Source organism: Prunus avium, chromosome 1 (genome assembly GCF_965620075.1).
Source record: "Prunus avium chromosome 1, drPruAviu1.hap1.1, whole genome shotgun sequence".
NCBI lineage: Eukaryota > Viridiplantae > Streptophyta > Magnoliopsida > Rosales > Rosaceae > Prunus > Prunus avium.
Genome location: NC_142284.1, coordinates 46,079,529 through 46,096,770, shown reverse-complemented (window position 1 = coordinate 46,096,770; position 17,242 = coordinate 46,079,529). Strand labels below are relative to the sequence as shown.

Sequence of the window (17,242 nt, the reverse complement as noted above, 5' to 3'; positions counted from 1 at the left end):
AAATGTTGTACATATGTTTACTTCAGATTTTGGTTAATACGAAGAATTATTGGGGTCAATTACTGTAACTTGAACGCAAAAGTAATTATGTTTACAACTTACAAACAAATGATTTCGGCACGGCACATCAACAGTCTCAATTGAACAGATACTTCTATAGCAAACCTATGAAACTCAAACCTAAAAAAAAAAATTATGGTCATTGGCTCATTGCAATTACAACTTTGCCCTATTTTCAGCTGTTTATGCCACTAAATTCTTGTTGCTTCGGTAGCCATAAAAATGGGAGTCCATAAAAGTTGCTAAAATATGCCAGTAGGGACCTTAACCCTTTCCCTGACCATCGTCTTAACAAACAGCTCCCCCGCCCTATATGAGGACCGGACCTGAAAAAATTAATCGACACACAGATTTCTCATCAATAATGGCAAAACTAGGTTACTGCATTCAATCAAGAATGGTAATGAAAGATAATTCTCATGTTCTATACAATTGACATTAATGAAGATCTCACCAAGGGCCCACTGGCTACATAACGAAATCCAATAGACTCCCCATATTCCTTCCAGAAAACAAATTTCTCAGGGGCAACATATTCTTTGACCGTCAAATGCAATGGAGTTGGCTGCAACAATTTAAGCAATTTAGAATCTAAGTCTTTATCACAAAATTCTACTGGAGTAACTTAGTCTCATTTGAGGATTTCCTCAGAAACAGTAAAGTGGATCGCTTATGGCAAATAAAAACTACCATGGGTAAACAGGGCCAGATTACAGCCATTCTTCAATTATACGACGCAAATAGACAGCCAAAATTCCAGGTCTAACCCGGTCCAACCTTGGAGACTCATATGAAATGGCACCACTCTTACAAACTGTAAGTTCCAATGTATTTGCATGTAGTACTCAACGCTAAATACATGAAAGCTATGCGTATTAACTAACCTGTAAATATTGTCCAAGTGTCAATATATCAACATCTATAGCCCTTAAATCAGCCATAGCTTGCTTCAACTCGTCGTCTGATTCTCCCAGCCCCAACATTATAGACGTTTTTGTTATCATCCCCTTCTTGCTTTCTTTTGCATGCTTTAGAACAGATAAGCTCTGCTCATACCTGCATTACCAGATTAAATATAATAATCTCAAGTAGCAGCAGTGAGCACAATTTCTGAATGAGAACCAATCTATGAAAAGCAGATGATGTACTTGGTTAGCTACCCTACTATCGAGACATTTACCCCTAAACTGGATTGATGCTCTTAGAAACAGACGGATGATTTTCCGTGCTCTAGAAATCCACGGAAGTTCCATATGTGTCATTTCGTCAACTTAAAGAGGCTTAAGTTACAATGAGTGAGAGCACATCCAAAGTTTCATAACTACAAGGCTGCCATTAAAAAAAATAACTACAAAAAGCCACAAAGCAGGTGGACAGATTCTGAGTGGGATGCCTGGACAGGTTTTTCTCCATATCAAGGCTTTTGAAAGTGGTTAAAGTGGTCTATCACTGAAAACCAACAGTTAAGATACGAGAATATGATCAGATGAATTTGGATTGGTGCTAACATGGGACACTTACAACTCAATCTCACTAATTTTTTCAACTAGAGGTCCCCTAACACTGGCATCCATTGGTTGGACATGGAGAGGGAAGCAAACTTATACGAATCAAGTTTCCAAGTAAAGAGAATTTATAAGTTTCAGAAAGGAAGTGGTATGATTACCATAAGGTGCAGACCTAACTCTTAAGGTAGGACCAGTTCGCCCTATAATAAAGAGTTGAGGGACCATTTAAACGAAGAATTTAGTTAAGGGACCATTTGAATAGAAAACCCTTTAAAAGAATTTTGCTTAATCCAAGTTTCTTGTTGACATCGAAAAATGCAAACTTCACAATTCACATAGACCACATTTCATGTGGAAGCTACTGGAATATATGGATAGCAAAGTCAGCTCCTTTAAGATCAAACACCAATTATGTACCATTCACATTTAAGTTTAACCCAAAACCCGTCTGCCTATCCCCAAGTGAACAAGCTAAGCTACGCTAAGAAGAGAAAGGGAATAGACAAGTAAGCAATGCATATCTTGATATAACTTGATGAGCCTGTTGACTTATCAAAAAGGGAATATCTATAACACATGACATCCAGTAGCCCCATTTCTCTTTGTGTGTAAGCATCCAATAAGTTTGAGCATCTGTGCAAAAGCATGTGGCACCTATACACACATTTGCAGGCATGTGTATAGATCAATGTGAGTTAATGCAAATGTGCTGCTGTGTCTAATATCAAAATTATGGTACACATTAACCCAGAAGAATTCCTTTGGTGTCTAATTTCCCTTTGTTTAAGCTATATGGTGAATGGAAGTGTATAATCTATGCTGCTAGCATAATGGAAATGATACTCCAACTGTATTTATGGTAATTTGTGGGCGAACATAACAAGCAACAAGCATGCCCAAACAACAAGTTAAACGGACAATGGGTAGTGCATGATGCAGATGACAAGTAAGCAAAATATATAACTGAAAGTCTTTGGGGAAAAGAAATAGAAAAAAGAAGAAGAATAATAAGATAATGGATAGTGCAGCTGACCCAGCCCGAGGGTCTCTGACAATTCGCTGGAGGCGTTTGACGGTCTCAATGTTGTGAGCAAAGACATCAAGCCCGGAGTAGAGCAGAGTGTCTACAGCCGTCAAGTCACCACGAAAGTCAGAAGTTAAACATTCAACCATGATGTCAGGTTTGAGAGTCTGCAAAAGTGCAAAATAAGTTTGTATTAGTTGAATGTATTACAATCAAATCAAGGTTTATGTTGTCTCAGTATGTTGCCAAACAATCAGTGAGTATTGCAAGAGGAGGAAGGTTATGTGCGTATGAGATGATTAGGAAAGATGCAAAGTTAGTTATGGAGTGAGAGAATTACCTTGAGGGCTTGGACGGTTAGAGCAAAATGTTGACTTCCACCATCGGGCAGGTCATCACGATCGACGCTGGTTAAAACAATATAATCGACACCCCAACTGACAATGGCGTTAGCAGTGTTGAGAGGTTCCATGGGATCGGGAGGTGGAGGGGTTCGGCTGGTCTTGACAGCACAGAAACGACAGCCGCGGGTGCAGGTGTCCCCAAGAAGCATGATAGTGGCAGTGGAAATGCCATCCCCACCTCCATTCCAACACTCTCCGATGTTTGGGCATTGGGCCTCCTCGCACACCGTCTTCAGATTCAAACGGGACAATGACTCCTTGACCTCCTCATACTTGTCTCCTTGTGGGGCTTTCTGCCTTAACCAGTCAGCCTTCTTCACATTTGGGTCTCTCCCCGTGTGCAGGCCCCCCACCACCGCCTCACATCGTAACCTCCTCGACCTCGATTGCACATTCAAGGGTTTTGATGATGATGCTCCTCCTGCTGCTGCAGACATAATCTGGCCTTTTGGAATATCAATTGGGATTATTGACCAACATGATGAACATTGCACCTGTTGAATCATCATTTTCAATTCTTTCTTCTCTTCTCAAGATTTGATTTCAATCCACCACCAATTTCACTTTGAAGGAGCCTCCTTGTTTTTCCTGTGTTTGTAATAGTACCTTAAGCTTAAAAACAGAATCTAAACAGCCCATGTATTATACCAAAAAACAGACTAAAACATATTCATATCATTTGGATATAAATAAATAAATAATGCAGATTCATATATTTTGGTTTTTTTTTTTAAACAGAGAGAAAAATATGTAATTTTACCCTAAAAACAAACCAAACAGGCTCACAACAAAAATTAACCAAGCATATCATTCAGTTGGTTAATTTCCCAAGCATACCAATAAAATAATATTATTCCCAAGCATGAACTAATACCAACAGAAATTAACCAAAAACAAAGAACTAATGCATCAGAAATTAAGGGCCCATTTGTTAATGTTTTGAGGAGCTGTTTTCCATTTCTGCAAAATGAAAACGATGAAAAATGCGCTCGGTGAGCAAGAATTGAAAACACAGAAAACAGAACAACAACTAAAAGACGTTTTCCTCATTTCTTTAAAATAAAATAAAAACTGAAAACGCGGGATTGAGTTTTGAGAAACAGAGGCATCACCCCACAACCACATCAAGCCATACAGGACCGGGTTGCAGATTATTTGTGAAAATTCTTTAATTATTGAGGTGTTTCAATTAATCTCTGATGATGGTGTTTGTGAGGTTGTTGAGCAGCAGTGTGGTGCAGTAGTTTGACGATGAGCAATTTGACTAGCCGACGATATATTATGGCTCTTCTGTCAAGTGTGGGAGCTGGTGGGATGGTTGGGTTAAACTTGGGTTAATGACTCTTAAAGAGGCTTATTAGTTTTCGATAATTAAATCCATGGTGTCACTAAAATTTGGTTCAAATATTTGATGTCCTAGCATTACTTTTCGGTAATTATTTCTATGACAATGTGTTTGATTCATTATTCATTAACAGGTCTAAACAAACATACAACAGACCAATTAAAACAAAAGCCCCAAATTAATTTCCACAAATCTAAGTCTGTAAAATCAAGTTGAAATACAGCGCAATTGGAGCAAGAGGACACATACGTACCTGATATTGAGATAAGATGAGAAAGAGAGTTAGCTGAGATGGAGCGGAGAGGCTGAGAAGTTTTGGATGAGAGAGATTTGGCGGAGCAAGAGGATCGAAGGGATAAAATACAGAGAGATGAGAGAAGCTGACCTGCGTGATATTGAGATGAGAGAGGCGCGGAGGCGGAGGCGGCTGAGAGACTGAGAGCGAGAGGAGCGAGCGACGAGACGACATAGAAGAGAAGGAGAGCACCCCTACTTGTAACTTTGTTCCACCTTGAACTTTCCGCCATTTGTTGGGTTGGTACTCTACTACTAGCTATTCCCACCCAATGCAGAAATAGTAATTCAGTGAGAAAAAAAAAATAAAGAAAACAAATTTTCACTTTTATCCCCCTATGTTCTGTTAACAATCAATTATTGTTTTGTGGATTAATTTCACTTACAATTTGGTTCCGTCGTTAACTTCATCGTCAAAATTTTTAATTGCTTGCGTGGCAAACCTGAGTTCCATCTATTCACTTCTTTCAATATTAGTTGAACCCAAGCTTGCCACTCAAGCAATTAAGGGAAATTTTGATAATGAAGTTAATGCTGGAACCATAAGAGTTTTCAAGGTACTAAATCTAATTAACCTTTTTTTTCTTGGTCGAAGGAATGAAGATTTCATTACCTTAGAAAGTTACAAACAAACCCAATACAACAAACAGGACAATAAAATAAAAACACAGCCAAACAAAATAAAAGCCCAACCATAATACACATAATTTAGGCCCAACACAACAAAAAACCCTTAAAAACACACAAACTCTAAAATCACACCCAGAACTAAGCAGCCGCCGCTGCCACACAATCTGTCATTATCGCAAGTAGAGGATAGTCCATGAGAACCGACAAAGGAGATCTGAAGAGCGTGAATTCAGGTAAGAAAGCCACCACCATGCATCAAGCTCAAACGATCCACTCAACTGCTTTTTCTACAACCCCTATCTTTTCATTTTGCTCCACCGGCGTTTATTTATTATAGGGGAGATCTAGAATCAGACGTGGGCTAGAAGATGGCATCTCATCATGGCAGAAAATAAACGCTTGATATAGCAAAACGTCCGTCAACTTGTTAATCACCACCGTATATTACTCCCATCTTCATAGATATCAGAAATTTAGGGTGGTGTTTAGTATCCTATTCAAATAGGAAACTCAAAAATGAATACCATTAACTTCCAGCTATAAATCAAATATTAACCTATTTAAAAATGAAGTTAATTTTACACTTTATGTGACAGAATCTGAGCTGATGCTGCAACCAAAATTTTTAAGTCTACATGATCCAGAAATGAAACAGATTACGCTTATATGGCCAGAATTTTTATCTGTGCCAAAACTCTTGGATATGGAGCATGTGAATCAAGAAGGAGAGAGCCCTAGCCAGATTCATCTGAATCTGAAGCATCAACCATCTTTTCTAAGGAATCCATATCACCAGCTTCAGAGATCGCATGTATCCGTAATTTGTCTGCATCTTCACTGGGCATAAGAGAAAAGAAGAAGAATTAACCAAGAGCACCGAAAACATTGATTTTAAAGTTTCGTTCTGATCACAATGGCATGGCCATTTCTTTTTTCCTCATTCTTTTACAAAAATGAAATAAGAGCTGAAAATTAGGGATAGAGGCCTACTCAGTAACACCAAATATTTCTTTGACAATTAAGGAGCTATCCCTCGAACAGAACTCTGGCAGCTGCCAAAATTTTCCATGAAGATTATTAACATTTTGAAGGTAAATGATTCCCAAAATAACCAAGATGAAACAAGGCAAGAACTAATCATAAAATCACAAAAAAATCAATGAAATTTTAGTGATGATATGCAGATTTCTCAAACCAAAAAAAAAGGGGAAAAAAATAGGAAAAGCTGTTCTATACACTTATGTAAAAACTCAGAATCTTTGAGGTTATGGTACCAAAATGACATCTATTTGTTAAAGTTGGATCACCATAGATGCGGAGGAGAAGGGGAAACCAAAAGGGCTGCAAGGGAGCAGCGGGACAAGGAGAAGAAATTGCAAGGAGGAGTAGGCAACCAGTCGGTGTGGCTACACGACCGGTCGTTTTCGTCCAGGGAGCTCCAGTTTTGGCCTTCGCATCTCTGTTATTTTGGAGTTTTCTAACCTAATTTAATAGGGTTTTAGTTTCTTATTCCTAGTTAACTTGTATCTAAAGTCCTATGCATTATAAATAGGACTTTTAGGGCTAGGTTAATTTTGAAGAGAGAAACACGAGAATTCTAGAGGGAATTCTAGGATGTTTACAAGGACATCAAGGGTTTGAGCAAGGGTGAGAGAAAAGAGAGCTAGAGTTCTTGTGAGAGCTAAGGGGATTCAAGTTGTAACCAAAGTTGTTCTTACATACTAGTGAATTTCTCGAGTGGACCACCCAGAGAACGTAGGCACAAGGCCGAACCTTTATAAATCTTTGTGTTCTTGTGTGTTTACTTTACTCTCTTCGTGGTGTGTGTGTTTTATTCTGAAGGGGTTTGTGTGTGTGCCGTCACATATTCCATCAACAACAAGGTCTTGGAGTATTTTCACACAAGACACAACACTATTTTCGTGTTCAAAATTCAGAAACTTAACCACCTCAGTACAAAAATGTTTTAGGGACCCAATTAGACAATTTAACCAATGGAGTTCGGACCGTAACCCTCACGTGTAGCAAACATGTTTGACCATTCCCAGCAAAAATTAATTTGCGGCAGGGAAAAATTCTAGCATCCAGCGGGTACAAACTGAGACCACCTTCATCACAACAAAACTGATCATGCGACCAGCATGTGAAATGGGGAAGGTGAGAGGGTTATTTTGTATGGAAGAATTTCTCCAGCGTAGCACAACTGGTAAGAACTTGTTTGGGAACTTAAATAAAATGAGTGAAATATTTTTTCTTATCATGCAGTACTTTTTGACCATGTCTAACTGAACAAAATAATTGGAAAAATTACCACAAAATGGGAATATGTGTATCGTGTGACTTTATGCGAGAAGAATAGAATTTTAATGACCAAAAAAAAAAAAAAAGAGGGTGAGGAAAACTGAAACATACAAGGCGTTGATCAGAGTCATTTTTCGGACTCTTCAGTCCCTTACCTCTGACAGATAGAAAACCTTTCCAAAAAGGGCTTGAACAGCTAGTTTTCTCTTGAAACCCCTTTCAGTGTAGCCTGAAATATCCATTACAACTGGGCCTGGAAGTCGCAAACAAGTAGTCAGCATCTGATATCACAGTTTTGGAAAGCGCTTTTCCAACTTCTCAATGATATAAGTTCGTTAAATGGTAAAGCAACCAATTAGTATAGTAGAAAGAGTGCTCGTTCTAAACGCAAGCATCCATCTTTTGTAACTCACATGTTTAATGATAAGGGAGTATCAAAAGATTAGTGTAGAAGAAAGAGAGCACGTTCTAAGCGTACTAACTCACATGTAGGAGGAAGTAGTATAGTCCTCAGCATATTATTTAATTTTCGATGGAAAAGGAAATGTTTTGTAATTAGACCATACAAGTAATGAGAGCAGTTGTTTGACGAGTTAGTTACCTTTGTCTCGTACAATTCTTCTTGAAATTTCATTTAGAATTTCAGCAACCTGAGAGTCATCGAACATGGAAGCTTTTCTGAGCTGAATTAAGTTGGAAACCACGTCTGGGTTGAATGGTTTTTCATTCAAAGTATAGCGAATGTACTTCCGCAAAATATCCTCCATGCCAAAACCAGTCTGAAAAATTGATTACCGGCTGTTAACAAGCTCAAAATGGCAAAAGTTTACATGCACGCACATACAACACAAATGAAAATTTTAGAAGGAGACAGTAATCATTGAATAGTTTGGAGACAATTTATAAATGTAAGAAGAGCCATATAGCTGCACTGAAAAGGTTGCTCCAGGAAAACCAATCCAATTGAACAAATTAATGATTTTGAAAACGACCCCATGTCAACAATAAGCCAACAAACAATTACTTGGTTCAGCAGAGTTGACAACAGTGTAATCATGATATGGCAAATTATGACATTAATGGTGTAGAGTACTAGTGATTTTTACAAATTACAAACCCATGAAGAGACCAGCATCTGAATTGGTCATGTATAAGTAGAAATGTCACCTTCTGCACAAGTTGGTTCAAAGCATCGGGTTTGGGTTGATCTGCGCCACTGTGAAACAAGTCGTCTATTGATTTACATAGCATAGCATTTTTATTGACCTGTTACAAGACAATTAATAAAGTCAAGCGAAACTAAATACTATTAGTTCCTAAACCATAAACCCTAAACCAAATGAAGGGAAAAGAAATAGGAGGAAGAAGAATAGGGGAGAGAGAGAGAGAGAGAGAGAGAGAGAGGAGCGCACCAGTCTCTTGCGTTTTTGTCGAGGGGAAGTAAACTTTTTAACGGTCTTGACAAAGGCAACGACGAAAGTGAGACCGGCATAGGCCAGAGGAAGAGCCAGAATCCAAGGGAGAGAGCTGGTGCCCACTCTGGGTCCAGGAATGGCCTGGGATACGGAGCCCGTGAACTCCACGAGGTCCAAGGCTTTCTCCTGAATCCATGGCAGATCCTCTTCCACCTCTTCAACTGCTTCTTCTTCTTCTTTACTGGTTTTGTTAACACTGGAATTCGAAGCCGAATTACTCTTCGCCGCCGCTGATAGAACGCAAAAGGGTCTGGGTGCTCGGAGTGTCAGACTGAGAGGTCTGAACGTAATTGTGACACGACGAGTATTACAAGAAGGAAATACGAATGGGGGACTCTTTGAGGGGCCGCGGGGAAGAAGCACTTGCAGTTGGGAAGAAAAGCAAGTCGCAGACGCGAAAGCCATGAGCCAGTCTCTTCTCCTCACTTCGCTTATTCAATTATGCTGCCTACAACCCTTATTATTTCGGAAAATTATAATTTTAAAGTGATTTTTCATTTTGGTAGTTTTTATTTTTACAATGCAAAGCCTCTGTAAACCGTCTTTTTTTTTTCAACCACTAGCATCTCTACTATTATAAAGGGTGGTTAAAAACATTTCGTCCAAAAAAAAAAAAAAGGGAGGTTAAAAACAGTTGGGGTCACATGCTTCACCGGAAAAAAAATCCACTTGACACAAACACCCCTGAAACAAAAAAATAACCAAAGACTAAGCAAAATTTTATATTCAAACTTTATGGGTAGTTTAGTAAATACTCTATAAAATATAAAATAAAACTAAAAAGTAACCCACAAAAATTGGCCTTTTCAGGAGAAAAAAAAAATTCAAATAAAAAAGCAACCCCCCACAAAACTCGCCCCCATCGTGGGAAAGTGATGCAACACAAAAGTGTAAACTAGAAGAAAATCTACGTTTTCAATTAGGAAGTGTACCTTGAATCCACAAGGAGAGAAAAACACACTCTCGCAGAAAGATATTTAGTTTATATTGAAGTTGAAAATTAGAATATCAGATTAAGGGTACAAGCCACCTTTAATATAGCTATAGATGATCAAATCACAAATGATCTGATTCACAGTGCAGTGAGTCTTGAAAATATTGTGTCGCTCGGGTGGTTCCTCATGTTTAGGAGTCAATCTTCTCGAATCACTTCATCTTCTTTGTAAGTGAATGTGGGGTCTTCTAGATCATTAAGATGTTCTTCATCCTCATCTTCTGCTTCTGCAAAATTTACCAAACGCCTTTTAGGACATTGGTTGGAGAAATGCCCAGTTTGCCCACATCTGTAACACTTGTCTCCTCTGGGCTTTGCATAAATATCTTGTGAAACATCTTTTCGCGACATATTTGTATACTTCGAGGAGTCACTGCTGCCTCCAAACTCAGAAAACTTTCCATTTTGTTGTGTCGTGGAAGCTTGCTTTCCTTTGTTTGCCATTGGGTGTAACGAATCAGATGGACAACTCCATGATGTTTGATTCCTTGCTCTATCCAACTGCGCTTCGACTCTTGTGTCAAGATTGACAGCTTCTACCACAGTATACACGATTTGCATATTAACTTTATCTTGAACAGCCCAGCATAAGCCACCAATATACCTTGCTATTTGTTATGCATGCCTCCGTCTCTTTAAGATCATTGCATGAGGATAACCTGTATAATTCTTCTGTATATTCCTGAACGGTCCTACTCCCCTACTTGCAATTTTGGTATTGTTGAAAAATGACTTGTTCATAATCAGGAGGTAAAAATCTTACTTTTAATAGTCACTTCATCTTCATCCAATATCGTACTGGAGCCTTTCTTTGTCGCATACGTGAAATTTGCACTGCTCCCACCATGTAGAAGCTCCACCTTCTAGCTTGTAAGCAACAACCTTGACTTTCTTTTCTTCAGGAATCTCTATGTATTCAAAGAATCTCTCTACCTCATTCAACCAATCCAAGAAATCCTCAATATGAATTTGCCCATTGAAGACAAGTAAATCAGTCTTCATTTGATAGTCTCTATTAGGTCCACGATTATTACGCCTTGGTTGATCATTTTCTCCTTCCATTCCTCCGAATATATATATCCTCTTCATATTCTTCATCGCCACTGGATTCGTCACTCAAATCTTGACGTTGATCTTAATGATGAACACGTTGAGGCATAGCATAGGACCTCGAACGTTGTTATTTGGATCCATTACCAACCTCACAAGCTGCTTGAATATCATACAACATTTGCTGAGTTTGATTTTGGTATTCTATGAATTCGACTCTTGTAAGAGCCTCTCCCTCACGTTCATTGCCATTAGGAGGATTGCAACCGTTGTGAGGGTTAGCCATCAAACCAAGGAATAACTTGGCTCTAATGCCAACCGATGCAGTACAGAAGCGTAAACTAGAAGAAAATCTACATTTTCAATAAGGAAGTGTACCTTGAATCCACAATGAGAGAAAAACATAGTCAAAAATAGAGATATTTAGTTTATATTGAAGTTGAGAATTGGCATATCATATTAAGGGTACAAGCCACCCTTAATATAGCTATAAATGATGCACGAACTGTAAGCAAGTGCATACATAAACTAGAGTATTCATGAATAGTTATTAATGAAATATATGAATCTAACATAAAACATATGTTTAGTTTATTTGTAAAAAATACGTGTATTAAACATGAAAAATGCATACGTACGTGTACAATAAGTGTATTATATGTTTGCTTTTTAAAAAACGTGTATTTTACCGAGTCTTTAAGATGTGTACAAAAAAACAAAAGTATTATTGAAAAATACGTATGTACGTATATAATACGAGTATTAAACAAGAAAATGCTAAATTCTTTATACAAATAAAAACTAAAAAGGGGACAATAAAGACTTAGGCAACGGCCGAATAGTAATGGATAATGCTCCAAACTATTCTTATCGATAAACAAACAAAAAAAATTAAATGAAAAAAAAAGGTATTTAAGGGGTATAGCCGGGCGGCTATACTTGGGTTTTATTTTTAATTTTTAATAAATAGTATAGCCGGGCGGCTATACTGTTTAATTATAATATTTTCGAAGCGTATAGCCGCGCGGCTGTACTGTATATTCAAAGAGTATAGCCGCTCGGCTACACTTTGCGTTTTTTATTTTTAATTTTTAATAAATAGTATAGCCGAGCGGCAAAGAGTATAGCCGCTCGGCTATACTAGAGTAACTGTTCTCTTGATTAAGATGCCTCATCAGAAAGGCACAACTCCTTTCAGTTTGCCCAAATCAGTTTCTCCACATTTCGTTCCTTCTTCCATTGCTATTATATTTAGAGAGAAAGAGAGAGAAGTAGAGATGGCGGGAGTGGGTGGTGCTGTAGGAGTACTGATATTGGACGAGTCTGTACTTTTGGTACGCTACTACTACTACTACTTTTTCTTCTTCCAATTCTGCCTAATTCTTCAACATTTCACATCGCTCTCTCTCTCTGGTGAATTTTTGAATTTTTAATAGTAGATGTTGTGTTTATATATATATATATATATATATATATATATATATATATATATATATATATATTTTTGTGCTTAAAGTTTTGAACTTTTTGTTCAATACAAAACTTTTATTTTATTTTATGCATACAGTGTATTACATGATTGGGTTAAACACTAAGAAAAACTTTACAACCTACATTTTTCAACACTAATCACTCCAGACACCCTGAAAAATTTCAAGGATGACTCATTGCAAGAGCTTTAAGGACGTCTTTAAGAATCAGCCATGCAATTACCATTTCCGTGTTTAGTGTATTGCAATTGTTTTGCTGTTGTTTCTTTTGAAATTATTTATGGCTGTTTGAATTGCACATTTTTACAAGTTTGGATTTTCTCTTCTCTCTGTTTTTCCACAATTTATTTTCTTCAATAAATTCCCATTTTGGTGTAATACAATTGTTTTGATGTTAACAGCAATGTGAAGTACATTTGACACTTTGGCAGGGGCTGAGGAAGCAAAGCAAGACTTCCAAGAGATTGTATGAACTAGAATTTGGACTCCGTATGTATTGTACGGTCATTTAAATTGTTGACTAGGGTTTGATAATCTTCAATTGTTGATTTGTTGATTACGGTCTGATAATTTTCAATTTGGAGGGACTAGAATTTACAGAGGCTTTGATCCATTTTTCATTGCAGGTTTTTGTACGGATGTTTTCTTTTTTAGCAAACTGAAACAGAGGAATAGAATTTGATTTTTATTCATGGTCTCTCTCCCAAAAATAACAAGTTTCCTTTTCTCTCCATCTCTGCTTTTGCTCACCTAATTTTCGTTTGTTTTTTTGGCATCAGCAGATGGTTTTACTTTAGTTTCTAACTTTGCTAGAGCATGAACAAGACTTGCGAGACACCCTGCTATTCCTTTTCTTCTTAGGTAACGCTCTAATTTCAGTTCTGGGTTTCATGAATGTTTGATCATGTTTTCCTTTTTATCTATGCTAGTTGGATTTCTCTGAGCACTTCATATTACTTTTTGGTTGTATTTTTTCCTGCACTGCATTAAGTAAGTTTCGTGCTTCATGAATAGTTACGCTGTTAGAATCCAGAAATTGAATCATTTGCTTCAATTGGGTAATCCGTAATTGTCATCATAAAATTTGATTTGTTGTATGTTGAGGCTTTGTGATCATATGGGTGTTGTACTTCATCAAACTTACTGTCTATTTTTTTTTTTTCATTATACTTCGGGCCAATTTGGGAGTGCTTTTGGAAGGGCCAAAAGCGTTTATGATAACTAAAAGGGCTTGTAACAGCATTTGTCAGAAAAGTTTAGAAGTGCTTCTGGGTCATAGAAGCGCCTCCTGGAGAAGCACCTGCTATGTGCTTCTTCAGGAAGCACTCCAAAGTGATTTTCCACGAAGCACTTTAATTTTTTTTTATGAAAATTCAAGATTTTTATAATAAAAGCGCTTTTGTTAGAAGTGCTTATGAGCAGAAGTAATTCCTAGAGAAGTAGTCCCAAACGAGTGTTTGCCCCTTTTCTACAACTTGGCAGATGGATGAAAAAAATTAAAACGAAAAAAAGGGTATTTAAAGAGTATAGCCGTGCGGCTATACTTGGGTTTTATTTTTTATTTTTTAAATAAATAGTATAGTCGCGCGGCTGTACTATTTAAATATAATATGTCCAGCGGCTATACTCGGGTTTTATTTTTATTTTTTTAAAAGAGTATAGCCGGGCGGCGGTACTGTTTAACTATAATATATTCAAAGAGGATAGCTGCGCGGCTATACTATTTAAATATATTATTTTTAAAGGATATAGCCGTGCGGCTATACTATTTATTTTTTTAAAAGTAAAGATAAAAACCGTCAGTTATTTTACAATCACACAACCACCTACGATTACAAGTTCACTCGTACTTGTAAAGATATGATCAGCTTCCCCCATCTCTTTAATAAATCGGTAAATAGCTTCAACTTTCGGATTCTTACTTTTAGATCAAATATATGTGTGGAAGAATGCTGAAGAATCATTCCAAAAACCTGCTTGAGCATCTCCAGTGAAGGCCAACTTTATTTATAATAAAAAATTCAATGACTACTGCTTGTTGCGAGGGAAATAAAAATGAAGTTTAGATCTTTCTCCTAAAGCTTGGATTTTGGACTTGGAGGTTCCCTGGCCCAATTTGGGGGGGTGATTTTGTAATCCTGTGTCAGCTTTTCCTCTTTCTTAACTTCATCTTCTTCTAAAACGTCTTTCGAAAAGGCATGAGGATTAGCTTTAATACACTTCTGCAAAACTACAAATGGATGCACGCAATCTGATCCCTACAAAGAAAAAAAAAAGGAAAATGAAAAAGCATTCATGTTAATTACACTCGGGGAGAATTCAGAGATTCAATAGCAATAGTTATTAGAATTTATATATTTACTTCCACCTCAAACAGAACCATCTGATGACAGTAAACTTTATGGATTTCCAACTTATGACCATCCACTTGATTACATTATCAGTAGATAGAATATCAACATAGTAACTAACCAAGCCATAGAATCTATTTCACACCATAATCAAAATTGGCAAAGATCAAATTTCAAGAATTTGTCATTTGGCAAAAGGGAAGAAAAGAGAGAGTGAAACATGAAAAATGTCTTCTCAAAATTTACTCTTGATCTCCAGTCTCTTTGGTGGCTGGATGGACCATTAAATCAAACCAAATGGATGTATTTTCCATTTTAAGATTACTATAAGCTGAGAGTCTGAAATTTAGGCCAAAAGCGATAGTTTTTAGAAGCATGTCCTAGTACCAACTCCAATTTTGAGGCAATTTGGTTCGGGCATTCTAATTTTACTTTCTTTTCCTTTTCTTTTGTCATCATGATACCTTCTAGTTATGACATATTCTGTTACATGTTACATCACATTCAAGTAGGTAAATAAGAGTTGATAAATATGCGGAATAATATGCCAGCATGAGATACATAAGAGTTGATAGTTGTGCTTGTGCCTGTTTGCACAACAAGGAGCCCAGAAATTTTATTTAGTAATAGTTGGACGTTACCTTTTCTTCCACCGTACTCTTAAGATAACAGACAAAAGCATCTGCAAACTGAAGCCCACAAGGGCCACTTCGTAAGTCAGCTATGCAAGGGCATTCCAGTGCCTTCTGAGCCTTGGCATCAAGAGACTGCAAAATGCATAGTTCGACTCCTTTAAGACAGCCAAACTTAATTAAAAAGGAAGTCGAAAACAAATGTCCACCGTAACTTTTATAAGTTAATAAACCTATGACCTACAAATACCCCACCCGCCCCTTCAGCAGAAACAAGTTTGTCTTTAAAATGGACCAACCTCATTCCCATCATTGCCATATGCAGCAGCTTCTGAAAATGCACAACATGGCAGGAATGTCAGGTATTAACTAGCAGATGGTGAAAGAAACAATGTTCGAAAAATTAAGGATTGATTCGAATACTATAATACGAGCTGAAAACACCCTAACCCTAACATAGTGGTCTCAGAGTAAAACATTATACAGGAGGGTGTAGGGGCAAAATTAAAGAAAACTTTGTCTACTTACTAGTGTGCGAAATCAGTTGCAAAACTTATGTTAAATGAAAGAAAGGATCCAACTTTTTTGTTCCACTAATCATGCAAAGGGTTGTAATAAGAGTTTCGTCTGTTGCAAGATTTTGGTCTATAGGTGGCCTATGGTTGTCTTTCCTAGATGATATGGCAAAGTGAAAATTTTACATAAAGGACTTATTCCGCAAATATTCATATTGCTATAATAAATCAATTCCTACAAATTCGGCATAAGTCACCTTTTATTATCAAATCACAATCAGAAATCGAAAATGATTACAAATTCCGCATAAATGAGGATAGAAGGACAATAGAAGTCACCCTTTATTATCAAATCACAATCAGAAATCGAAAATGATTATCACATCATCAAACAGTTCAAAACTAGAGACGGTGACAAGAAACGCTGTATAATACAAAAATTTACAGAGATCGGAAAGAGAAAGAGAAAGAGAGAGAGACAGAGAGACAGAGAGAGAGGTACCTGCGACAAGAGAGTCCATGGAAGAAAAGGAGGGAGAAGCTGGTACAGCAGAGGAGACCCAGTGGCCTTGTTGGTCCACTGTGGCTGCCTCGCTTTGAACTTGACCCATATTCTCCGTCTCTGCTACTACAATGAGCAGCAATCTTCCAGTTAATAAAGTCATGGATCGAGACAACCAACCAAGAGATCGTAGCCCGCTCAAATCCTACGTGTTTTCTGATCCAGCTGATAGCCCATAAACTAGGCTTCCTAGCCCACCCAATATTTATCATTTCTCTTGTTTCTTTTATAAGGAAAGGGTTGGGCCTGTCCTCAGGTTTACCCCCTAATTCATACCCAAAATCAACCCCACAATCAACAATTGTATATTTTTTGGGTGTGTTTATAAATGGGTTTTGAGTGTGTGTAATTATGGATTTTGGGTATGTTTATAAAGTGTTTTGGGTGTTTGGTATTTTTATAATTTCAGCCCCCATTTTGGGTATTTTAGTGAAACTCCCATTAAATAAAGGAGACTAGTCTCTCCGCACGCGCTTCCGCGCCTGCGATAGACTTTTTCTTCAAAAAAAAATTAAATTTATTTTAGAATTAAAAAAGATAATGGGTAGTTGTGTTCCATAAAAATAGGATTTATTATCTGATTTTTCTTTTATTTTTAATTTTTTTA

The 17,242-nt window shown here is 37.3% G+C and overlaps 3 protein-coding genes across 6 annotated transcripts; all 3 read right to left on the bottom strand.

Annotated features, from left to right (window-relative positions):
* Positions 1 to 46: 46 nt before the first annotated feature.
* On the bottom strand, positions 47 to 4,866 carry LOC110763895 (Radical SAM superfamily protein). 3 transcript variants are annotated; one of them, XM_088247611.1, is made up of 7 exons: positions 4,727 to 4,811; positions 4,595 to 4,646; positions 2,933 to 3,584; positions 2,602 to 2,759; positions 945 to 1,116; positions 515 to 625; positions 47 to 386 (listed from the first exon to the last, which is right to left on the bottom strand). In XM_088247611.1, exons 3-7 carry the CDS (start codon positions 3,503 to 3,505, stop codon positions 303 to 305), a joined length of 1,098 nt encoding a protein of 365 aa, XP_088103737.1. In that variant the 5' UTR covers positions 3,506 to 3,584; positions 4,595 to 4,646; positions 4,727 to 4,811; the 3' UTR covers positions 47 to 302. The 3 variants fall into 3 exon arrangements, with proteins under 3 accessions (XP_088103737.1, XP_021822473.1, XP_021822472.1); XM_021966781.2 differs by lacking the exon at positions 4,595 to 4,646 and having other exon boundaries at positions 4,727 to 4,866; XM_021966780.2 differs by having other exon boundaries at positions 4,595 to 4,733.
* On the bottom strand, positions 4,594 to 9,492 carry LOC110763896 (ribosomal RNA small subunit methyltransferase J). Of its 2 annotated transcripts, XR_015833143.1 has the most exons (7): positions 8,979 to 9,492; positions 8,734 to 8,832; positions 8,168 to 8,345; positions 7,722 to 7,819; positions 6,256 to 6,317; positions 4,727 to 6,102; positions 4,594 to 4,646 (listed from the first exon to the last, which is right to left on the bottom strand). XR_015833143.1 is itself a non-coding variant. In XM_021966782.2 (6 exons), the coding sequence occupies exons 1-6, from the start codon at positions 9,444 to 9,446 to the stop codon at positions 6,000 to 6,002; spliced, it is 1,008 nt and encodes a 335-aa protein (XP_021822474.1). In that variant the 5' UTR covers positions 9,447 to 9,492; the 3' UTR covers positions 4,726 to 5,999. The 2 variants fall into 2 exon arrangements, 1 of the variants encoding a protein (XP_021822474.1); XM_021966782.2 differs by lacking the exon at positions 4,594 to 4,646 and having other exon boundaries at positions 4,726 to 6,102.
* A 5,069-nt stretch (positions 9,493 to 14,561) lies between these two features.
* On the bottom strand, positions 14,562 to 16,832 carry MIA40 (Cox19-like CHCH family protein). The gene is made up of 4 exons (XM_021966778.2): positions 16,576 to 16,832; positions 15,858 to 15,889; positions 15,568 to 15,693; positions 14,562 to 14,833 (listed from the first exon to the last, which is right to left on the bottom strand). Exons 1-4 carry the CDS (start codon positions 16,736 to 16,738, stop codon positions 14,651 to 14,653), a joined length of 504 nt encoding a protein of 167 aa, XP_021822470.1. The 5' UTR covers positions 16,739 to 16,832; the 3' UTR covers positions 14,562 to 14,650.
* Between the last annotated feature and the right edge of the window lie 410 nt (positions 16,833 to 17,242).